The sequence below is a fragment of the Lissotriton vulgaris genome, chromosome 9, assembly GCF_964263255.1.
Source record: "Lissotriton vulgaris chromosome 9, aLisVul1.2, whole genome shotgun sequence".
Taxonomy (NCBI): domain Eukaryota; kingdom Metazoa; phylum Chordata; class Amphibia; order Caudata; family Salamandridae; genus Lissotriton; species Lissotriton vulgaris.
Window position 1 is genome coordinate 105,743,564 of NC_141697.1, and position 26,019 is coordinate 105,769,582.

Genomic DNA, 26,019 nt, shown 5'->3' on the forward strand with positions numbered 1-26,019 from the left:
CACAGTCCCTTTCTTGAACTGTGAGACCCATTGCAATATTTTGTCAGCCCATCTTCAGAGCAGCAGTCTTAAGATGGTTGCCTGTGTGTGTCTATAAGCACGCTTGCATACTAGGCATCTTTCAGTGTTTTCACCTAAGTTTATATTCCCATATACAGATGGCTGATGCACATGTGTGCACATTCACAGTGGCCAATTGTGAATGGGATTTATAAAAGTAAAATAAATGCTTTCAAAGCTGGACGACGCTGATTTGGGTGCATCCACGGTAGCCATCTTTGAATGGGGATTTGTAAAAATAAAATATAAGACTTTAAAAGATGCCTGTTGTGGATGACCACACCTTTTCAATGGTGATCTTTCAAAGCATTTTATTTAATTTCTAAAAATCGAATTTTAACATTGCCGCTGTGGATGTATGCACATTTGTGGTGACAGCTTCATAACATAAAAAGCATTGGTAAAGCCAACAAGTTTCACGGCTGAGACCTATTAGCTTTGTCAGTGCTTTTTTTTGTTATTATCTTCCAGCATGTTTAGCTTGGCAAAAGTTCCTGCAAAAATGCTTAGGATGCCAGTTTTATTCCTATTTGTATGCATTCCTAGAATCTTGTTATCACTTTACTTCAAAAGTTAGCCGTCACCGGACAAGTCCATCCTGAGTGGAAAAAAATGACATAATTGGTGCCACACTTAGGGCCAGTCAAGCTTCTATGGGGATCGAGTTTATTTAAGTTTTCCGGCGTTAAATGAGGTAGGCAGAGCATATAAAAAATGCATTCATTTAAACCTAGCACTCCTGGTATTTTTCCGCATTGTGATTAAGTATTGCCCCATTTTTGAGCATCTATGACATTCACTGTTTCCTGTTTCCCATTAATGTCCAAAAGCTAGTTTGCATTTCATGACATCATTTCTTTATATAACCTGGTACTCCATGCGTGCCGCGTAGTTCTACGCAGTATTTGATACTGTAGGAACCGACCCTTCGCTACTACAAATGTTTGCTACCTTCTTCAAACCTGAGAAAGGAGCCATTCTGATACAGAAGGCCCATCACCGAAGCAATAGCATTCTCCACTTTCTCAGTCATGTTTATCACTGTGGAGAAGTGTGGCTCAGGGGTTAGAGGCGGCAGACCCGGAAGCTGAGATTGGCCCTGGACCAGGGTTCAATTCCCCGCCTCGGCGGGTCTTGGGCTAAAAATTCCACGGACTTGATAATGCTCGCTCCGGTGCCTTCTCGACTCACAGGTTCACACTCTGTGACTCTGGGCAATAGCTTGCTTAATCTCCACAACGGCCCCTCGCTGCGGGATGCCTGGCTTTCACCTTGTGGATACCCTGCCGGGGTTATCTCACAGGGGAATACCAGGACGGGTTCCCTAAGCAAGCGCCGGGAAACCCACTGCGGGTAGCTGTGCGCTATATAAGCTCAAATACATTTACACTTACATCACTCATTGCAATTCTTAATTTTTTTGGGAGTAAGGAAAGCAATGCTCCTGGAGTACTCTTTCTTATTCTTACATTCCTATGTGATTAAGCCTCAAAACTTCTAAAATGGGAATAAACTGGGAGTATTCAGGGAATATTCATATACAGGTATTGCAAATAGAGAGGACTGTGCCCTCGTTGCACATTTACTAACAAGGAGTAGGACGCTTTGGGGCAGGTTAATAAAGGAGAACATTAAAGAGTACACCTGTAGTATTGCTACCTGTACACTTAAAAGATTTAGTGTGCTAATCCTCCTTGTGTTTAGGCAGTACCCCTGTCCACACCTTCAGTGCCACTCCTGCCAGGTGAGGGGATTCAGCTCCTGGAGGGCTGGGGGATCCTATATCAAGGAACATTAATGACTCAGTGGCATCCAGGGGCCCCTTCAGTGTCTAGGCTGTGTCCTCTGACCCACCCTGCTATATGCTAAGCTGCTAAGAAATAGCTGTCCAGATCTGGGACTTGCAATCCCCCTCCCACAAATCTTAACTATACCATATCAAATGTCCCTCCTCCCCCTAAATATCGAATCGAAGGGACTTCTCAGCTACTCGGTACTCTCAATTTTCCGGGGAGCGTGCAGCAATGACACAGATGCCATCATAGATACCCAAAGAGTGCCCACCAATGGCAGTGATTGTTGGACCGGAAGTGACTTATTTTTGTTCTTTTTCACTTTAGAGGTGTTAAGCATGTGCCATTTCCTGTCAGTATGTGAGATATTGATCCCTAAATATCGAAAAGCAGTTACCTCCCACGGTAGTGCTAGTGCCGGCAAGGTAGCCTCTGTTAACTGTCGCAATACCTCTAGATGCGAATAAAAATTAATTGCCTTTGTTATTCACTAGTTCTGGTAACTGCCTGAAATGGGCCAGGCTCTGCAACAGTTTACCCACAGCGTCTATCGAGAGCCTTAAATATGCTAAATTGTCTGGTGCATATAGAAACGCCACATAAACTCCTCCATTCCCTGTCATGCCTGTGATATGTAACGTATTTATGAGTTTGCATGCAGTGGGCTTGTTCACCAAAGCATACATTAAAGTGTACAGAGGGCATCCCTGCTTTGTGCTTTGTTCCAAGTCCCATTCTCTCGACGCTATATTTTTTCGACTCTCATCTTGTTACACGTCGTAAACGGAAGATAACGTGACTTGCCACCTGTTGTAGGGTGGCGTTTCATTGTAGAAAGGTGCAGGGAGACGAAGCAATGCTTGCATGCTGGTAGATGTGCAGAAAAACATGCAGCACTACGACCCTGCCAAGTAACAAGCATCAGGGGTTAGATTAACGCATTTTAGTGCTAGTGTCCGCATGACTGCACTCAAATTCATTAGTCACACAGGTATAGCCAACCAACACCACCTTATGAATGAAGCTCTAACAAGGCTACAGTGGTGCATTCAGGGTGGATGCGTGGCCTGCCCCAGCGCTGCGCTGCACAGAAGAGACTGGCGTATCTGTTGTATAAGACATGCATTGATGATCTACTACTTCTGTCATTACAGCTAAGGCACCGCGCAGGCCAGGGCTCACTTCAATCAAGCCGAGCCCTGCCGGTAAATGTCTTGTTAGCACGTGGTCTCTCAGTGCATTAACGCTGGTCACATAGTTACAAAGTTTTCAGGCTGAATATGTGTGATATTTTCATGGTTTCAGTCTACTTATGAGTGACATTCAACAACCAAATGTGTGACACGTAGAGTGACACTTTCTCACGAGTAAACTCAAGCAACTAAGCAATGTGGTCTATGGAAAGAGATAAGTATCAGAAATTACACCTTTTGACCAATGAGAAGCTCTAAAAAGATCTTAAAACTGCTGTTAAATGGTAGGTCAGTAATGTATTATCCCTTTCAAGGATGATTGTACTATTAAACAACTGTGGTACCATGATATTAAACAATAACTAACTCTTTGGAGGCAGTATAAACACACAAGTCAGTATTACCTCACACAAACATGATTCAATTCTGTTTCTGCAGTGGTAGCATTAACCTATGAGGCTTCATAATGTTATAGGGCATTTTCTATTTCTTATTTGAATTTATCTTTCATTTTAAGGAGTTTGCTGCGTTATTTTACATGCAGTTAGCTGAAGGTGAAAAGACCAACTTTTTCAGCCACGTCATTGCCCCTGCCCTCACACTCTGATATTGCCCCCATTGCAGTTTCTATTGCTCAGCTGGACTCCCCTGTTCACAAAAGTGACTGCTAGGGTGAGCCAGCAGAGAATTTCTTTAAAGGTGGTGGCCATGCTGGGGGTTGCCGGGCTGCAGACTCTGTGCTGGGTTGATTGAAGGGTGAGGCGACCGAGCCGGCAAGACTGCTCTTGGTTTGGTTGGTGTCCCCCTGAATGCCCCACTACTAGCCATTTTGATTGCCATTGCTGTCCTCTGAGTAGCCAGCTGCCTCTATGGTTCTTGGCGCTGGCAAGGCCTGTGAGGACCTAGTTGTGAAAGATGCAAATAAAGACACTGTAAATTACAGATCCACTGTGAAGGTAAGGAAGCAACACACCTTCGTTCTAGATAGGCAGACACAACCACAGAACTCAGCAGTGAGATGCCTCTCAGAAAAGATACTACCTTTCCTTGTCCTGGAAGCCCAAGAAGAGGTCACTGCACGTCGAAAGCACACACAAATGTCACTCAGTACCTGCTTTGATGAACATAAGGTAGCAAAAAGCATCACTTCCAAAACTATTAAAAAACGAGTTCCCTCCTATTGAAGGAATGCGAAATCACGGAAATCTGACATGTTACTTTTCAGCTAAAGATGGTTAAATACCTAGTACGTCTCTCCCTGATGGCTATAAGATTGTAATCCAGACCAGACTTCATACCTGTGATGGCACTGCGGTAGTTTTGTTTAATAATAGTGTCGGCTGTATGCTAGAGCAGAGGTCGGCATCGGGTGAGTAGCCGGCAACGTAGAATTTCTAACTGGTCATTGTCATTTGGAGGCTGACTTTTCCTTCAGCTGTCTTCTTTTCTACGATTCTCTGCGGAAATGCTGCATTAATATCGAACAACCCGGGCTGCGTGTCCAGAAGGCTGGAAGGAAGGCCACCAGAGAGAGGGGAAACCATGTGCTAGACCTGCTGCCCACAGCATTATACAATTGGGACAGACTCTTCCTAACCGGCTCCATTAGACATTGATCTGCCGCTGTTTAAGAGCTTGACCCGCTCAACAGGTCGAACAGCACTAAGCAGTCGATTCTGGAATCGACATCTCACTGCTTGAGGCCGCCAATCAAATCTTGCAGCAGAGTGAAGAGGGCCTCCTCAGTCTCCCATATCTTGCAGATATTCATAGGTCTTGGGCGGATTGGGGCCCCTCTGAAGGGGTTGGAGTACCCTGGTAGGTTGAGGCCCCCCTGTGCCGCAGGGGCTACAGGGGCCGGTATTATGGCCCTGTTATGTGGGTGTTTTGGGGCAGAGTGAGTGACAGGGATAGCGGGGCAGGTAAACGGCTGCAGCCTGCTCTAAGGTCATAGTCAATACAACTTTACTGGCAGGTTTTACATACCCAGAAATTAAAATCATTTTGTTATTGAATATGTGGGATAGCATAACTTATATCCTGTGTATTTATCTAAAAGAATTAGGTTTGTATTTAGCAGGGGCCTACTACTTTGATCATTTTCATTTTGCTCCATTTACCCTTATTTGTAGTAAATATTTCATGGTGAGCAACTATATTTAACTGTGCAGTTGGGATCCATTGTTCAGAAGAGTCCTGTGGAAGCAGGCAAAACTATTTTTTTAATAATATGGATTAACAGAAATTAATATTTTAAATGTAATGTATATGTGATGCACCATGGCATTTATATTCTACTGTATTGTAGCATTTACATAGAGCTCATCACCCCTAAATGGGGTTCTGAAGCGCTTACCCACCTGGATAGCAAGTTGCACCATAAAGGGTGTTTGGTTAGAAGGGTTTTTATTTTGATCTATGCTACAAGTGTTTTCAGGTCATGCGTCATGACCACCAGGTTACAGCTATCATATTATGGGGAACACACCTAGCTTTTTGATGGGTGAGGGTATGTGCTAGAAGTGCAAATTATAAATGTAATAAATAGTTAAATATATGTAGGCAGCCACACAGCACCAGGATAGCCATAGGGCAGTTTAGTATGGGTATGTACGATGGTGTCAAATGGGTAAAAGAAAGCCAAAAATGGCAAGAAATTGAATTCGGGAATTTGAACAGTAGCATGCTACCTACTGCTGAACAAATACATCACATGAACGAGGAAGGAAGTGGAAGAGCAATCAAGGCTGGCCACCTGAGCACACCCTAAACTGTCCACTGTCCACCAGTTCCTCCTAGGCTAAAGGAATACAAAATTGTGAGCCACAGTTCAGCCCAAATGCAGGGCCCCGGTCAGGGGAGCACTAATTAGGTTGTGACTCAGACCCTAGCTAGACTCACATTCCGCGCATGCGAGGGTGAGAAACGGAGCGATTGGTAAGTTGATATACCCAAAGGAAGAACCCAGCAAGTCAGACTACCACTCAACACATCGGAATCCAAGCAACTGCTCTGTGGAGGCCTACAGGGTTTGTTCCTTGGCTCAACCCTGTTCAACATCTGCATGACACCACTCACCAACATCATCTGATCACAAGACATCTCCATCGTATCCTACTCAGATGAGATCCTACTCATCCTTTCCCTGACCAACACATCCACCACCCCCATAAGCAACATCTCCAACTGCATGATCAATGTCGCAGACTGGATGAGCTCTAACTGCCTGAAACTCGATCCGCCCGCCCTCCTAATGTGTTCTCATTTTGCCTAATTTATTTTAATCTGTCTCTTCTCACATGCATTTGCCATGGAAGTGAACTGGTTAGAGTCTTTGTCAAATCTTGGTGTGTTTGAGGAAGGATTGGTATCATGTATTCCTTAAATATCCAGATTTTCAGTTCTCGGGCTTAACTGAACACCTCTTGAAGTCCTGGAGTAAGTAGTGCCGACAGTGTACAAAAGTTCACTTGTAAACTCTGCTTTGCCATCATTAAAAAAGATTTGTTCCATGTAAAACAACAGTGCCATTAAAACATCACAATTTTCATAGCCATAAATAAATATACACATTGCTTACACAGTATCTGTAGTGTTCGAAACTTGGCATATGTCCCCATTGCATGTGCATATCAGTTGAATATGTGCAGAAAATAACTCGTACAATCTTGAATACCCAAAATGTAGCAACCTGCAGGTTCACTGTTCTTGAATCTAAATTCCAGTCTTGGTAAATCTACTCCCTATCTGCAGAATCAAAAATGCAAAATATTGCCGACCCTCATTCATATTGGCTTAATATGAAGTGCACTGCGTGTGCCTGGAGTATTTCGCAAAACAACCATTTGTTTCCATGATTTGATCAATAAGTCAGTAATCAAATCAGCCTACTGGTGACTCGGCCGAGGAGTAATCTAATTTATTGGTTCTTTCTTTGACCCTAATTTGTAATATTTTTTTCCCAAGAAAAAAACTGCTTTGTGACCTTTGTAATTTTTTGCTGGCATTTTTGCCCTTATTTTCTTCTCTAATCGTGTTTTTGTGCCATGTACCTCAACTGTAAGTGGACAGATGGGACATTTGAAAAAGGTCACAGGCCCTCTAGACGCGCTCATTCATGTATCTGGCGACCTTAGCTCAGCCCTTCGTTGCGCTCATTTGTGTCTCCTGCTTTCTAAAAGATCCACCATTTCAGTGGTGTGGCCTGAGGGGTTGGTTGGGACAAGTAGTTCTAATGCCTGGGTGATATGAACATGATTTCGTTTGTGGAATCTATGCAAAATGCACCGAAAAACGACGCAAAATTATGTGAAATGCCGGCCTGACTTTTTGTGCTGTGTTTTTTTTAGCGCAAAATGTGTTCTGCATCCATTTTGGACATGTTGTGCTGCAAAAGTTGTTCAGATCGCACGTGACCCAAACATCACTCATTTCTGTTCTGTTCGTTTGCGTTTCTTCTCGCGCTCTATAGATAGGATTTTTATCAGAGCAAATTTTTAATTATGTGACGTGCCCTAATTGTTTAAGCGTGCACATTTTGCATAAAAAACCTATTGCAAAGTACTTAAAATATGTGAGATTACGCCAATATGAACAAAAATTGCCTGGGCCTACTTGTTATCCAATGGTAGCATGTAACCACCCTAAGGAGGCAAGTAGTGTACAAGACAGCTCGATTAAAAAAAAATTGACAATGCACACCATAGCATTACAGTACCCAGTAAAACTCCTGCTACCAAATGAACATGTCACGCTACACTTGTTACTGAGAGCTTGTTGTACTCCCTATCTTCATAGGAAAATCATGAAACAGCAGAGGAGTTTCTTCTGTCTCTTCAGCATTATAGTCTTGAGGTTCACGACAGATGCCAAGCCTGGGCACACGCTTATGTGCCATGCCGCCTGTGGCACAGTAAGGTGACATCAGCTGGTGACCGTGTGTGGGTAGCCCACCTGCCTCATTGCAAGAAGGAACTGACACTGTGGGCATGTAAAAAAGCAGGAAGACGGCACAGCAATGTAAATGTATTGCGACTTATATAGCGCACATATCACCCGAAGGAATCAAGGCGCTTGCCTTGGGAACCCGTCCTGGCTTTTTCCCTGTGAGATAACCCCTACTGGGCATCCCCAAGGTGAAAGCCAGGCATCCCGCAGCGGGTGGGCTGCCAAAGTGGAGATTAAGCAAGCTATTGCCCAGAGTTGCAGCGTGGGACCCCATGATTAGAGTAGGCACGAGGCGAGAATTATCGAGTCCGTGGACATTTTTGGGCTCAGGACCCTGCAGCGTCGGGAATTGAACCCTGGGCCCGGGCCAGACCTCTGCATCAGGGTCTGCCGCTCTAATCAGTGAGCCACACTCCTCCAATGTAGGCTAGCACCTTCTGGTTTGGGCACATTTGGACAATTATTTGATAGGTTTCAGGCAGCAGCATGGAAAAAATAAAAATACTGGCACCCTTTGACATTTATAAGGTGGTGTCTTTTCATAATGCTTTTATTTTTTTATAAGATTCTGTGCCTTGTGCATCCTGGCTACTCGGTGATTTGACCGGGTGGGCCGTTGAGATCATGTACACAGAGGAAGAGTAGCTCCTACTAACCTAAAAGACTCATATTCAAAAAACCCTACGTGAATGCAAGACAAAAACTCCCAGGGCACAGATCTACAAATCCTTCAGGCAAAGCAGTAACGGGGCTTGCTGGGCTGCTTTGTGAGATAGATAGAGAGCAGAAATTTGGACTAAGATTGATTCTCCTCCCTTGCATTGCCTAGCGCCAATGCAGGCCCCATTGTTCCATGCTGCAAGGGTGCGTGTATTACAGCCAGGATTCTTATTGTTAAGGAAGGTGCTCCTTCCTGGACAAAAACAATCCTGAAAGCCATATTCCTCCATGTAGGTGTTTTGCAAAATGCAGCACGCGCAGAACAAGGAATTAACAAGGAGGAATATAGATATTTCTCCTTGTGACGCATAGGTCAGGGAGGCACACCATTTTGAGACTAGCCCGGGTTTACAGACCTTTGTAAATCTGGAATTGTGTCAAAAACCATGGGTAGATGCGTGAGAACGCCCATACTCCACCCATGGAACACCTCCCTGCTGCAAGGTGGTGGAAGGCAAGGCTTGCGTTACTTTGGTTTAATTAAACCAAGCAGAGACACGCAAGGTGATTTTGCGTGGCTTAGTAACTCTGTTAGACCTGTCTGGCTTTTTGGCGAAGTCCCTCCTAATTTTTATTTATTTTGTCCCCTTTTTGCCCCTCATACCCTTATTAATTTTTGTGTCTACTGACTTTTTGTAGGTATTGGCCAGGGGGATAGGTGTTCTTTCTCCCCCTCATAATCTTTTACCTTAGGCCAGAGGCCTGTTCTGACAGGAAAGTTGGCACCACCTAAAATGGTGGCCACCAACTGCCCCAACTGTCACCAACAGAACCTGGCCATAGCCTAACATAGGGCACTCCAGAACCTTCTGGTCCATTCTGGACCACTGAAGGGCAGCCTATATAAGGCGGAATGCGGGGCAGCCATTTTGTCTACCTGTGGAAGTCAGCTGGAGGACAGGCTGTAGCTGAGGGTGGGAAGAGGTTGGATTTAGGATTGACCTCCTGGACTGGGAAGCTACCTTATAGGTCCAACCCACTAATCCCCTGTTGGTTACTTGTCTTGGCCCCGCTGTGGGAAGTTACTGGAGACCCTGGGCTCCTAGCTTGCCCCTTGTCTGAATTATACAGGGGAAGCCTTTAGGAGAAGGAGACTGTAGTGCTGCGGTGCACAGTCCTCTGCCCAGCAGAGAGAGAGGCTCTTCGTGAGCAGTGGTCAATAGAGGTAGGAGTAGATCCTGTGACCCCCCCCCTCCCCTCAGTAGCAGTGGCCAGTTGTATTCTGCCGCAGGCTGCAGTGACTTTTCTCGCTGGCAGAGCCTTGATTCCCCCCCCCCCCCCTAAGTACTTCACTTACTGGCTGAGGCAGAGACTTGCTGCAAGGAGGAGCCCTCCCTTGTAGGGGCAGAAGTAGGGTGAGGCTGAGCGAGGTGACCCCCAGGCCAGCGCTGGTGAAGTGGCGCCGGATCATTGCCTGGGTCGCTAGAACTTGATGAAGGATTAGTGAGGCTGACGCTGGACGCCGGAGCCGACTTGAAGCAATTTCCCTGGTCCCAGTGTGAGGAGAGCGAGGGGAGGCGCTGTCACGAGTGCGCGATTGCTGGGCTGGAGACTCCGCTCCCTTGCGCATGCCCTGTGGGATCGCCGGTTTCTGGGAGGCGGCGCCGGCCGGAGCTGAAGAAAGGAACAGAAGCGCGGTCTCTGTCAGGGAGACGCTCGCTTCCCGCGCATGCGCGATAGAAGCCCAGGCTTCGTGAGGCGGAGCTGTGTTCTTGCCGCCCGGCGCTGAGGAAAGGCGCCGGCGACTTCGGAGTGCCGCAGTGAGATCTGCACGTTCCTCCTGCCTGAGCGCCACACGGAGAAGCTGGCCCAGGCAGGGAGGGAAAGATTCGAGGCCCGGTAGGAGTCTGGGGCCTCGAGGTGTCTGCCCTGTTGGATTTACCTTGGCGCGAGGGCAGCAGCAAGGAGTCCTCCCGAGCTGGGGGAAGCCCCGAGGCGTCTACTGAGGCGCGATAGCCTCTTCAGCCCCGGTTCCTCGAGCCCCCCTCCGCTGACATTAATCCCTCTGCCACAGACCCAGGAGAGAACTGATCAACAGTGTGGTGACAAGTAAGGAGCTAATAAATGGGGGAAGAGCCTACTACATAAAGAACTAGGGTTCTGGTTAGGTACCTCACCAGTGTGTTCACTGAGACACTGTCCCCAGGAGTACAGGGTCCACAAGGAAGCCCAGGCAGGGCTCAGTTAACTGTTAGTTTAATTGGTGCTTAATCGATTGCTTTTACATAGACTCAGTAGGAAAACTGCACTGTTATCCTTGTAATGAAAAGTGTTGCTCTGATCAGATTTAAGTGCTGTTCTTGTTAAATTCTAAAAGTAATGACATATAGTAACTAATTGATAACCTGTGCAGCAGTTTAGCAGAGTTATTGGAATTTATAGAACCAAGTGTAGAGTACAGGTTATATTCTAACTGGCCTTTGGAAGAGTAAGTGTTACCTGCCAGTCAAGGTTATGGTGTGACTAAACATAAAGTACAATATATACTGAATGTAAAAGTGTAATAGAAGCTCAAGAATATAGTAACTGCTCTAAAGACAACGTGATAATCTGCTAGTAATTTAAAAAGTGTAACTGCTGAACCTAAAAGTGACTTGAAATGTTTTGAGCTATTTAAATGTGAGCTACTAATATTTGACAACCAAGAGAGAATTATTTTTATATAAAGCAGTACGTATTTTCATATAATTTTGGTGTAGTGTTTTCTTTTTGAGTGCTATTGCGTGGAATTACTTTTGGGTGGTCTGCAACCTTTACACTGTGCCTCTGTTATGCTAGTCTTGCCCTAGGCCAGGCTACCTAATTCCAACAAACTCCATCTTAAAGAATTGTGTTGCCTTGCAACAACTTGCGTCACACAAGGGAAACACATTCCCCTAGTAAGTCTGTGCCTAGTTTTTCAGTGCTTTATTGATGCCCCTAAATAGCTATATTTATGTAGCATTACATAACATAAGCCAGATCAGTATACTCTGACATCCTCATCTGCTCTCTGAAATCAGAATCTGTCTCCCACAATCCACTCGCACTATCATCTGATGTTTTATTCTGACTCACCTCAACCTTTATAGCCTCTCTTTCCTCTCTAGCTTAAGTGTGCAGCTGAACAGCTGTTGCAAAAAAAAAATGGATAATACATTTCCTTCCCACTGCCCTTAATGCTCTTTTTCTCTAAAAGCGTTAAATGAATAGTGTGCAGCGCAGTTACCTCTTACAGTCCACTGAGTCCACTTCAAACTATTTACTATCACTTTCACTGTGTGGAATCCGCTCACATGTGTCTGGGGTTTCCTCACTTCTTCTCACCACAATAATCTTCCCTCAATCCTTCTTTTCCCTTTTGACGTGGTTTGTCAATCAATCAATCAATCAATCAATCAATCAATCAATCAATCATATCACTTGTATAGCGCGCTACTCACCCGGAAGGGTCTCAAGGCGCTTGGGGGAAGGGGGCCTCTACTGCTCGAACAGCCAGGTCTTCAGTTGTCTCCTGAAGGCGAGGTGGTCCTGGGTCAGCCGAAGGTGGATGGGGAGGGAGTTCCATGTCTTGGCCACCAGGTAGGAGAAGGATCTTCCTCCGGCGGTGGCTCTTCGGATGCGTGGTACGGCTGCGAGGGCGAGGCTAGCGGATCGTAACTGGCGGGTGGGCATGTGGAAGGTCAGGCGGTCAGTGAGGTACTTGTGGCCCAGGTTGTGGAGAGACTTGTGTGCGTGGGTGAGGAGCCTGAACGTGATCCTCTTATTGACGGGGAGCCAGTGCAGGTTCCTCAGGTGGCCGGAGATGTGCCTGCGTCGAGGGATGTCTAGGATGAGTCGGGCGGAGGCAGGTTTGTCACTCTAACATGCTCCTTCCCCTTACCTCTTCAGGTGTTTCTGGAAAAGGTGCTGATGGGTCCTTCTTTTACCTTCAAATCAACCTTTCCAAGCCTCTTAGAGCACCACCTACTTCTCTACTGGTTGGTGTACCTCAGATCTGTTCTAGATCCTCTATGGTTCCTCAGTACCTTCTTGAACGATGAAATAATCTCTTGGTCGGCTACTTATGTCATCTATACCTTCATGATCTGTACATATTCACCACCATCTCACCCTTCACACTAAAACACCAGTCCATTGTCTAACCGTCCCAGGCATCGGATGCTCTTTGCTCCGTTATCACAAACTCATCAAAAACGGAATGCTTTACTTCTATGCCGCCTCTGCTTCTGCCTCCGTCTCATATCCCATCCTATTACATAGTGTTGTGTATCCTCAACCCAATCTTATAGGTATTCATTACTTTGATGACAACAGCTGTCTGTTCCTGACCTATCAACATTAAAGGAATCTGCCAATGCCTCATGTTGAAATCACAAAATTCTAGTAGGTTCATTTGGTTTTAGTACGCTAGGCTACTACGATAGCCGGCTTCAGGGACTCCGCAAATTCAAATCCCCTTTATTGATAGAATCATTGACTTTGCTGCAAGGATTATCTTCGCCCTGACCAAAGGATTCCTCTCCTCGATGTAATGACAGCGGGATGGACATTGGCCAAGCACAGGGCACAACATAAACTTCTCAGTGTGGTCCCCTAAGTAATTCCTGTACCAACTCCTGCGTACCCCTGTCAATTTAAATGTTGTTGTAACTCAACTCCGTGACATGTCTGGTATCGACCTTGGAAGGATGAAAGCCTTTATCCTCTGTGCAGGCTTAAAGCCTGTGGCCTTGCAAAATATACCCAGATCCCTGCAGTGGCCATTGGACACCGTTATCAGCCAGCTCCAGCCAGCACAGTCCTCGTTTGATTGACGTTCATCTTTGACACCAAATCATCTTTTGTTATACCATGGTTATGGTCACCCAAGGTCAAACTGATGTCCTGCTGCGAGAATCCAATGGTGGGGTTGTTAAATATTAAAATTCATTGCAAAGTTGTCATTCAAAGACAGGCTGACAGGCCCCTCTCACCTTTTGTATGGTAATAAAGCCTTTTAAACATGCCGCCACTCACCCATGTCAGAAAGATGAATAAATCATGGGATACATTTTGAGAATATAGGATTCCTATTGACTGCACGTGGTAATCCAGTAAGCGTGCATCCCCGGGCACCAGGACCGTGAAATGAGAAAAGGCGTCTCGACTTTGTGCGGTGACTGTCAGCCACGAAGTTCACCCACATATTTTGACCACAGAAGACTCCGTCCATTCCATAAATCATTTTTTTGTGATTGTGTTTGTTTCTTACTCGGACTGTACTGATGTTTAAAAGCTCCTTCCAGTTCTGCAGGTTTCGTTTATTATCTAGGAACTGAAAGTCAGCTTTAGGACAACACTGAAAACAGACTGCACACAAGGAGGGCCTCGAGGAAAGACCGCTGTGGACACGAGCCTCAGGTTGGAAATGGTTCACATTCGGATTCTTGAAGTCTGTTTGTCAAACTTGTATATCTTGGCGGCATACTTTGGATTCTAACACCTTCTCTCTGTTGATAACAATGTTCCATTTCCACACCCCTCATGCACTCCACAGTTTCTGGCTGCCTAGGTGCTGTGATACCCTGTTGTATTCTTCAATGCTCACCTCCTCCAAGACTGAGCTCATCTTCCACACCTTGCATTAACAGCAGAAAAAATACGTTTAGTCTCCTTTGCCCTCTCTGCTGCCATCTTGACAACTCCACCCTCAGTCGGGAACCGTGTTGTTTTAGGTCTGGCTGGACAGTGCATATGAAATTGTGACCTATTTTTTTAATTCTTTACAAAAATAAAGGGTTAGGGCTCAGTTCAAAGGAGTACATTTTTTTCTCACTTCATGCTGTTTGGTGTATCATGCAACCTTCTAGGAAATGCTCCCATTGGGATGCACGAAGGACTATTTTACCCCTGAAATACATATATCCATCACACTATATTTGTCACATCCAGTTATTTATCTCCTTTATGCATTAAGTCAGAAAGTAATTCTTTTCTGCTGCTGTGTTACCACAGCATTAGCAAAACAACATCTTTAATGTGTTCACAGACAATAAGACATTAAAGCCAGACCTACTGGCTTTGCCAGTGCTTGTTAATGTGTCCAATTACATCATGCAGGTTGTTCTTATCAGCATCAGGACCAGACAACTAGATATCAAAAGCATGTGAAGCCGGTAAAATAAAGACAGGAGGGGGAGTCAGATGACAGCAGCAACTTGTCACTGCACCTCCGAATAGATACAAGCATTGATGCTAGCCAGTGTGGAGCAAAAGGGAGTTTTGTGCTTTGAGACCAAGCACAGCACATCTTCTGTCCCTGCAGGAAGAGCAGGTGACAGGCGTTGGGGATGTGTAGTGTTAAAAGGGGCGGAGTGGGGAATTTACGAAGCACGCTGAGACAGCATCTCATTTAGGCAGTGTTTGGGATAGGTAGGGAGGGTGAGAGGTGAACGAGGTGGGTAATGGTGATTTTGTAGTTGGTTTACTGGCAGTAGTTAATTTGTAAAAAAAAAAAAAAAAAAAAAAAGAAGCCGCCCCAGGGCCCCTTCAGCGGACCAGTGCATCTAGCACCTCCCATTGCCCCTGCAGGCGCTGCCAATGACAGTACCAACGCAACTACTAACCATGACACTTCTACAAGTGTGACAATTCAGGCTATTCTAAGCCACCCACAGCTATGAGAATCGTTGGGTGCCAGGTATTATTTTTTATGTATATTGAATTACTAATCAGCTTTGTGCTCATCTCTAAATTGGACAAAAGCATCACCATGTGGCAGATTGTAAAAAGTGCAGGTGTTGACAGTGATGTGCTGGTGCTTAGCACCAGGAACCATTGGCTCAAATTAAGCACTGGTTACTGGCAAGCGCTGTGGGTGGGAACTACTGTGCTAGGTGAAGGAGCTGGTACTGGTTGGTCAGGTTATTGTAGTAAATGGTGATAAGGTGAGGGAAGCAGGTGGAAATTGGAAACAATTATGGGAGGATGTCATGCTTTCTTTTAGACTTTTTTCATTGTGTTCCTTTCTCACTGTGTTTTCAGTTTGTCACTGGCTGTGCAGGCGGTATCGAGGTCTTCATGTAAACGTGTGTATCAATGGCACAGCTGCTAAGGTTTAACAGCATTAATCCACATTGAAGCAGAGTATTTGCGGTTATGGCATTTATAACCACAAGTCATGTCATGATTTGTGGAAGGACAAAAGTCCCTTCTACTGAATGCATCTGTGCCATCCCTGCCATTTTTCCTTTTTCCTTGAAAATGTCCCTGTTTTTTTCGGTTTGTCAAACGTATTTGGGGATGCTGACTTTGAAGAAGCCCCCAAACTGCAAAATTGGTGCCTTAATGGGACACCCCTTGGATGATGCCCTGAAATGGGAAGTTTAGGACGATGGGTTGCCCAGTGAGGCAAATTCTATCACCACTGTGACAAAACTAGCTCTTGTTAGGCAAACACTGTTTCTTTAAGACTGCCTCATCCACCTCTTAGTAGCGCAGTAATGGGACGAAAGTCAACTTCAGAGAATGTGTTAAGGATTAGCAGTACCAACACAACACTTACATCAAGAAAGTACACAGTAAAGCTACCAGACCTTTTCATAGTAAAATCAAAAAAATATTCTACGATTAAAGTAAGGCCAAAATGACAAAAATTGGATCAGTTACTGGAAAGTTATAGCTTGTTAAAGCTACAGTTCCATTCCACACTGCTCCTTCATTCTGCACGGATAGTCAATGAAAGTTCCTGTGCAGTACACACAAGTGGCCACTGGGGGCTTCTTCACCCTCAAGTCAGACAGCTCACCTCTCAGCTTCAGGCTGCCTCTAGCCTTCAGCCAAGTCTTAGTGGCTGGCTGAGTAATTTGTCAGGCACAGTTCACTGCATCCAAACTTCCTGAACTGGTGTCTCTGGCTGGTATCCCCATGGCAGATAGAGTTTATATGGTCTTTCCAAGTCTGCTTAAGCCTGTAGACGCTTCCCCCCTCCTCTCCTCCTCAGCTCTGAGCCCAATACTTGGTGTTAATTCCAAAGTCCTCTGGGAGTCTTCTTTCCAGATACCATTTCTCAGTGAGTGTAAGGTAGCTTTGTCACTCACTCTCCAGTTTTCTTAAACAAATCTCCACCAAGTCCAGTGCCAGATTACAACTGGTTGGTCAACTTTTCAAAAAGAAGAGTAATTGGGTGCTCTTTGGTGGCCGCTGATTGAGCCAATCAGTCTTGACACTGAACGTTCACAGAACAAAATACATTAGTGTTGGTTGAGATGGGTCACTCTCCCAGCCACGGTACAAGCAGATTCGATACGCTCCAAAGCATGACACAAACCTCTGTGGGTCTGTCCATCTCCTCTCACTTCCAGCCTTGTTCCAGTCTGTCCTCAGTTGCTGTCCGGCCCCAAACAAACTTCACTTCAGAGGGTTTGTGTTTCCAGGTGTCTCAAGGGAAGGGCAGGCAGCAGGACCACGCCTGTCTTCAGTCCAATCCAACTTATCTCACCGAAGCACCAAGAGACATAGCACATCTCTACATATCCTATTTCAGTGTTCTTGTTTGTGTTCATAAAGTCAGTTTGTTATTATGTTTGTTACTTCCACAATGTTGTTCTCTTAGATATATACCCTCTCGAATCCAATATTCCAATGGTACCAGTCCTCTATATATTGATTGAAAGACGGGATTTGGTGTAATCTGTGAACCCCAAGAAGTTCAATTGATGCAGCATTCTTTCCCCATAACTATACTTGTAATGTTCTAGGACAAAGGTATTTGATGCTTCCCCTAGAAATTTGTTTATGATAAGGTATACTATGAGGGATTTTGGGAAGCTGAGCCCTGGGTCGCTCCAGTACCAAATCCGATAATTTCAACACTGTGTACGAGCGATGTAGTATAGTATAGCCGCATTGAAGTTTCTGTATCATTGTTAAACACCTGTGTGCTCAGTGCCTTTTTGTTGCACACAGACATTTATAGCACAATTTCTCTTTCCCTTTTAGCGGAAAAGGTGAGCTCGCTGGGGAAGGACTGGCACAAGTTTTGTCTGAAGTGCGAGCGCTGTAACAAGACTCTTACTGCGGGTGGACATGCAGAGGTAAGTTTCTAGATAATGCATGTATTCCCCTAACATCTTACTATTCGTCCCAGGCGAATGATGGATCGTTAGGTGTCTCCCATTCAGATGTGAGCCTTGGTGTAAAAAATGGCTCAATGACTAATTTCAGGATTAGTATCCTTCTCATCTGTTGCTTGTTGTCTGACTTTGATTTGTTACAACTGGAGACATCTGAAAACTAGTCAATGTTAGGAGAGCTGACTTTTTTCATCCAGTTCCCTGTGGGCTTATGGGCGTTCCATTGGAAATCGCACTTGGTATTCAACCAGGGTTGGTCCTGATTAGGACCAGAGATTAGCCGGCATGAAGTTTTCATGCCGGGTGGCAGTCAAATAGAGAAATTTGACCCACTGATGCTTGTGTAGTATTCACAATGCCATTGTCTTCACACAAGCTCTGAATTCAGGAAATCACTTGGATCATATCCAGAGTGTTGTAGGGTAAAGTGGTGGTAAATTGGACAACTCATATTGCTACTTGATCATAAAGAGCTCAAAGACAGAGAAATTGATTCTCAAATCTACTTTTCATGATTAGATGTTTTTTGGTCCTGGAAAAGGATTAATAGGTCCCGATGGATACAATACAATTGCTACAATTGCACAAGTAAACGCTTTGTCAATGGAACTCAAAATGTTTATATACTAAAGAGTATTCGTACTGCATTTGATTGCATTCTTGTTGCAGGTAAGTGCAGTGACAACTTCTAAGGGTAGATGGACACCCCACTTAGGCATAGTGTGTGCGGACCTTTCCAATATGTATTGGTCTTGTAGTGTCATTTCAGAAAGCCATATCCAGGATAGACTTCAGTCAAATGATATCTTCAAAGAATTCCACGGTTACATGATGACACTTTTCATAAAAACTAAAATCACCATTAATTTCTTTGAACACTCAGTCACACAAACACTCCTTCCATGAAAACTACAATAATACTTTCCAAGAACACTGTAGTCCCACAAAGACACCTTGCATGAAAAACACAATCACAGACCCCCTCCATGAACACTGTAGTCACACAAAGACTCCTTCCATGAAAACTACAACCACAGACTCTTTCTACGAAGACTGTAGTCGCACAAAGACACTTTCCATGATAACTACAATCACAGGCACTTTCCATAAACAGTGTAGTCACACAAAGACTCATTCCATGAAAACTATAATCATGGACACTTCTCTTCTTATGAACACTGTAGTCACACAAATGCACCTTTCATGAAAAACACAATCACAGACCCTTTTCATGAACACTGTAGTCACACAGACACCTCCCATGAAAATTACAATCACTGACACTTTCCATGAACACTGTAGTCACAGAGACACCTTCCATGAAAACTACAACCACAGACTCTTTCTATGAACACTGTAGTCGCACAAAGACACTTTCCATGATAACTACAATCACAGGCACTTTCCATGAACACTGTAGTCGCACAAATACACTTTCCATGATAACTACAATCACAGGCACTTTCCATGAACACTGTAGTTGCACAAATACACTTTCCATGAAAACTACAATCACAGACTCTTTCTATGAACACTGTAGTTGCACAAAGACACTTTCCATGAAAACTACAATCACAGACTCTTTCTATGAACACTGTAGTCGTGTGAAGGCATCTTCAATGAACACTAGTTCCATGCGCACACACAGGCACATAAACCTACTCTACAGTCGTACAGACTGGCTCCATGAACACTGCAGTCACAGGATTATCTTTCAATGAATACAGTAGTGACACTAAGATACCTTTCATGAAAACAAGTCACTTGAAGGCACATTCTGTGAAAACTAGAATCACAGATAACTTCCATGAAATCTGAAGGCACATGAAAACCCCTTGTATGCACAGCGAATTCACACCAACATAACACCCATGAAAACTGCAGTCACACATACTACCTTTTATGAACATTGTGGTCACAGAAAGACACTTTCCAAGAAAACTACGGTCATACAGACATCTTGTGAATACAGTCAGCACAAAAACATCACCAGTTAGCAAAGACTTTTAATTCGCAAAAAACTGCAGCCATGATAGGAGACTTCCAAGCATGCTGTAGCAAGACAAAACACCTGCAGTGATTTCTGCAGTCAAACAGAGACATTGACAGTGGCCAGTGCAATCGCAGAGACATCTTCCATGAACACGAGAGGGTCCAGTCTATGAATATGAAGCTAACATTGGCATCTTCCTTGAAGCAACACAAATATACAGTCTATGGAACCAAAAGTCAGATGAACATCCAACAAACTACATTTAAAAAAGTCTAATTTCATGAACTACTCCATGTCCTGCCTACCATTTAGAACTACAGCCACCTCTGAGAAGACAAGAAACAAAAAATATGCAATGAGGCTGAGGCAGCCGAGGCCCGTGTAGGTAAGAACGGTGGGACGGGTGAGGGGAGATTTCAACGGACGATGACGGGGAAAAAAATAATAATAATTTTCCCTCTTCATCGTACCTGAAATCCCTCCCTCACCTGGCTCCACCGCTCAGCACAGGTCAGGCTGTGCTGAGGTGTAACGGCATCCCGCAACGGGGAATACTTATCAGCAGAAAATTTTCCTCTCCATCTCATCAGATGTTCTAATTAACCCTGGGCGTAGGACTAGGCTACACTCGCGTAGTTTGCGGAACTACGCGCTACGTGAATTGCACGTAGCATAGTGCAAAAACGCGTACAAATAAACCTTCCGACGAGATTCTCAATGCAGGGAGGTCAGGTTTCACATTGCGAGTGGTCGCATATGCTCGCGACCGCTCGCGATGAGAAACTACCAGTCCGCATTGAGAAAACTGCAGCTCGAGTACAGATATGCTTGAGCGGCAGAAAATGACCGCTTGCACTGTGTAAGATGCCGTGTGCAATCAGTGCGAACAGTATTTTCCCTACCGCACTATGCAGTTCGCGTAGCTATGCGTAGCTTGTGTAGTGCGAATTGCACTTTGCATAGCTACGCGTAGCGCGACTACGCGAACTACGCCCAGGGTTAGTTCTAAGGCTTACCTGCATGCTGTTGTTGTGTCTCTTCTAGGTATTCCATTAAGGCACATGTGGTGCTGTTTCTAGTAGAAGATACAAGGGGCCAGAGTAAGGCAGAGTAATGGTGAACAGTCAAAGGAGGTGCAGACCCAGAAGATGAGATTAGACTGCATAGATGGTTGAGTTACCACATGCTGTTTCTGTTGTCGCTAGCCTAAAGACCAATGCCTTGGAAACACTGGTAGAAGCACTGCAGAGCCATATTGGTTCACTAGGAAATGTCCAGAAGAACTAGTGTCTTTGTGTCTAGTGTCTAATGTAGGGTGCTTTACCTTTAATTAGAATTTTGTAGAGGCTCCAGAAGGGGGTGAAGGCAAAGCACCCCGGCACAGCTGCAGGAACTAGCATATCTCTATGAGCAGCACCACTGGCACCCTGATTGAGTGCCGCGGATAGTCTGTTGTGTGAACACTTGGGTATAATTGAGCAGAAGTCAAACATACAGTGGGATTAAACTGGTATATGATGGCTGCAGCATGGCAGATAATATTAACAAGCATTTGCAATGCAATAGGTCTCGCAGCATTAAAGTTTGAGTTACTGGCATTGTAAATGACAATGCTTTGCATTATTTTTTTTTAATTTGCAATTGTCATATAAACATTGTTTGTGAATGGTTAGCTGTTGCTTATGCTAAGCTAAGTTGGCAGTAATATAGAGTGCTAGTCTTGCTTATTATACCTGATGTTAAAGGCGGTGCACACATCACAACACTGGTTTCTTATTACTGGGGATGCCCACAGCTTTGCACACCATAACACTGATTTGTAATTACAGGTTACGTCCACGTATGTGCACACTAGAACACTGTTTTTTATTACGGGTAATGTCCACAGCTGTGCACACCGCAGCGCTGGTTTCTTATTACATGGGATATCCACGGCTGTGCTCACCAGGACACTGGTTTGTTATTACATCTGATGTGCACGGCTGTGCACACCATACCATTGGTTTCTTATTACATGGGATGTCCACGGTTGTGCACACCAGGACACTGGTTTCTTATTACAGCTGATGTGCACGGCTGTGCACACCATAACACCGATGTACTCGTATGTGCACACCACAGCGCTGGTTTCTTATTACGGCTAATGTCCACGGTTGTGCACACCACCGCTCTGTTTTCTTATTACACTACAAAACTGGTGCACGGCAGAGTGCGGAACAGAGACACCTGCAGGGAGGGGCGGGAGCTGGAACCGCGGCCTAGCCATCCCTCCCCCGCCGTGCTAACAGTGATCCTGCTCTGCTCGCTCTATCAGTGAGCGCCAGAGCCGGTGCAGCCGCCTCGCCCCCCCTCCTCTCACAGCCCCCTCACCCCCCTCGGCGGTCCTGCCTCCTCACTGGCTGCAGCATCCCTGCCATGGAGAGGGGCAGTCAGAGCCTCGCCTCGTCAGCGGGAGCATCCTCCGAGGGACCCGGGTTCTAGAGTGGGCCTGCCCACACACACGTCAGCAGGCACATACATCAGCGTAGAGCAGGGCCCGGCCTGTCCATCCGACACTAAAAGCCCCTGCGTGCACAAGTCAGCCAGGTACGAATAAAAGTGCCATTACACACGTGTGTGTGAGGGGGGGGGGGGGGTGCAGGGCTTGACATATTGTCCTGATAATAAGGGGTCACCGGTGAATAATGTCACAGTAGCTGCTAAACCCGTCATCAAACAGAGCAACATTGCGGCGATGATGCGGGGGGGACACACAAGCCTACGTCTCGTGTGTCTCCCCCGCATCACCGCCGCAGCCCGGGACAAACCAAACATCGCCGCCGGCCTGCGACCAGGAAGTCAGGCAGGCCGGGCGGGACAACCGGAAACCGGAAGTAGGAGGGCGGGAGCCTACCCCGCCTCCCACGGAAGAGCCGCGGCTGTTTCGAGCACCGGAGCAGGCAGGAGCCTACCCTGCGCCCCGGTGCACTCGCCCTGAGATGGAGGGAGGAAGAGTCCTGCTGCCGGCGCCTTCCACGAGGCTCCCAGGAGTGAGGGAGAGCCATAGAGGAGCCCTGCAGCTGCCGAGGAGAGCCGCCGAACCAAGGAAGCCGGTGAGTTGCTGAGCTGCGAGGGCGGGGGGCATGTGTGTGTGTGTGTGTGTGTGCGTGCGGCGGGGGGGGGCTCTGTGTGAGTATGTGTATGTGTTCTTGGAGTCTGTGTGTATGCGTGTGTGTATGCGTGCGTGTGTTTAAAAGAGGCTGATGACTGTGGGGAGGGGGTGGGGGAGGGGTTGGGGAGGGGGTGGGGGAGGGGGTGGGGTGCGCGAGCGAGTGTCTGTGTGTGTGTGTGTGTGTGTGTGTGTGTATGCCCACGCATGTGAGCGAGCGAGTGTCTGTGTATGCGCAAGCATGTTGCTGCAAATGTAGATGGAGCCGACGTGAGCGTGCACGAGGTGAAATCCAGAGGAAAAGCGCGTGGCACCCTCTTGTCCAGTCATTCCCCCGAAGTCGATCACTATAATTGTCGATCTGGACTGCATCCTACGGATGCTTACCAGCTCGACCTAAAAATTAGGATGGTATGTTCTTTGCGATCACATACATTTTTAAGGGCGGATTTCTACTTATAAACATTGATGGACATGTAAAACTCGTGCCGTGCATTTACAGCTGGTACCATTTAACCAGCCTGGTAATTTTTGTAAATGTATTTTTATTTTTGTTTTATATATTTATGTTATCCTATGTTGACAAGCCACGTTATGAACATACACCATAAGGCAATTATTTATTATTCAATTAGATTTAAACACATATTAAAATACTCAATCTACCTGATAGGTATTCGTTTCTTCACAATTCGACATTGAATACTTATCAATCAATTGTACTCATTTTAAGTAATCTGCTGGATAGTTTGTCAATTTACCACTGCTTTGCTTCTGTACTTCCATGCATATCCAACGTACCAGAAGAGCTCTCCGTAGCTCAAATACCCAGGACAAATTAGAGATTAATGCCCCACACTGGCTTGAGTGAACTCCAAGTTTTAATCTTATTATCTCGATCGGAGTAACAGATCCGAGTAACAGATCTCAGTGGTTACAACCTCCGCCACGGTAAAGGCTCTTCTTTGGTCAGTGCAGGCCTGATGCTAGCCAAGACATTTTATATATATATATATATATATATATATATATATATATATATATATATATATATATATATATATAATATATATATCACCTCCACAACGGTTCCTGCTCGGGATCTGCGCAGCGCTCATGCATGTGCGTTGTCCTGCGGCTGAACCACGCCGCTCAATCTCTCCACAACTTTTCCCAAGGGGGAAACAACGGGTCGCACAACCAACTGGAGTTTTAACAGCAATCTCTTTTTATTTTTCAAATTAACATAGGGCAAATAGCGCACTTGATCAAGTGCGCTATTTGCCCTATGTTTATTTGAAAAATAAAAACAGATTGCAGTTAAAACTCCAGTTGGTTGTGCGACTTGTTGTTTCCCCCTTGGGAAAAGTTGTGGAGATATATATATATATATATATAACTATAACTGGTGTGAAACCTCTGTTTTTTTCTGTGAATATATATATATATATATATATATATATATATATATATATATATATATATATATATATATATATTCACAGAAAAAAACTGAGGTTTCACACCAGTTATAGTTAGCTGGAAATTTTACTGACATAAAACCATTGAAATTCCCACGTTATAGTTAGTTGGACTCACTATAACTTGTACGTGTAATGCACTGCTGATGACATCACATATTACATCACTCATGACATGGTCAGTGACATCACTCATGACATCACTCATGACACCATCCTTGTGACAGAGTGACTGACCTCCTTTCACTGTAAAGTAACCCTTGAAACACATATTCAAAAATAGAAACTAACATTTTCAAAAAAGTGGAGATACCTATACCAGTTACAACAACTAATTCAGTAATTCCACCATTTATATACACATCCACTCATTCACCAACAGTTCTATATAGTCATTCATACATATACTCACTTATCATATGTAGTGAGACACCTTTACATCCTTTAACACACCGACAGTCTTCCAAAACTTGCTCACACACATACTCACACATGCAAATAAACTATTGAACATCCATTTTTTTGCATATACAGCTATACACACACTACCACCTTACTTCTAAGGAAACTTACACATACTTACTCTCTTAACCCCTTCGAGGCTAATGACGAGCTGGGCTCGTCATGGCGCTTACCTGCCGTGCGCGGATGACAAGGCCAGCTCGTCATGAAACAATGAAAAACAATAAAACCCAGCGCAGGACGGGAAAACGCCTAGCAGCCATGGGGTTAAACAATCACTTATAGAAACACATACTTATTAAAACGAGAACTCTTTCAATCTCTCACTCTCACATATACTCACTTATATACATCAATACTCACATATACTAGATTAAAACATATGTCGTTACTGATAAAGACACTAGTGAGACAGTCATTCACTCACTAACACACACATATACACACTCATCCACCCATACAGTCCGGCACATATGCTGTCTTCAAAACACATACAAACAGTGAGTCAGTCATTGATGCATCTATGTGCTAAGTAACACCCCCACCAAATCATACAGACACTTATACTGATACTAAAAAAAAATCTAATAGCCCATATACACACACATGTAGCTACTCACCAACCCATGCAGCCACTTATACACAAAGAGAAACACTGATACAAACATTTAAATATTTAAACAATACTCGCTAATATATGTATTCACTATGATACACTTAATAAGCCAGTTAACTAATCAATTTTTTTTTTATAAAAACATCCAATAAGACACTTATTGAAACATTTATTCTTCAATCAACCTTTACATATACATATATAAAACATGTTTATTTTTCAGAAAGACACACATTCACTGGATGGTGTCATCAGTGATGTCATGAGTGATGTCACTGACCATGTCATGAGTGATGTAATATGTGATGTCATCAGCAGTCCATTACACGCACAAGTTATAGTCAGTCCAACTAACTATAACGTGGGAATTTCATTGGTTTTATGTCAGTAAAATTTCCAGCTAACTATAACTGGTGTGAAACCTCTGTTTTTCTGTGAATTTAATAGGTTTTTTAAATGCTAATTCCTAACTATAACTGGTGTGAAACCTATGTTTTTTCAGTGAATTTCA

The 26,019-nt window shown here is 44.7% G+C and overlaps 1 protein-coding gene across 1 annotated transcript in view; it reads left to right on the top strand.

Annotated features, from left to right (window-relative positions):
* Positions 1-26,019, top strand: part of CRIP2 (cysteine rich protein 2) — a 271,160-nt gene that overhangs the window by 106,938 nt on the left and 138,203 nt on the right. The window contains exon 2 of the mRNA XM_086937148.1: positions 17,675-17,769. Coding sequence (XP_086793274.1) covers positions 17,675-17,769 — 95 coding nt within the window. The remainder of the gene's footprint in view (positions 1-17,674; positions 17,770-26,019) is intronic.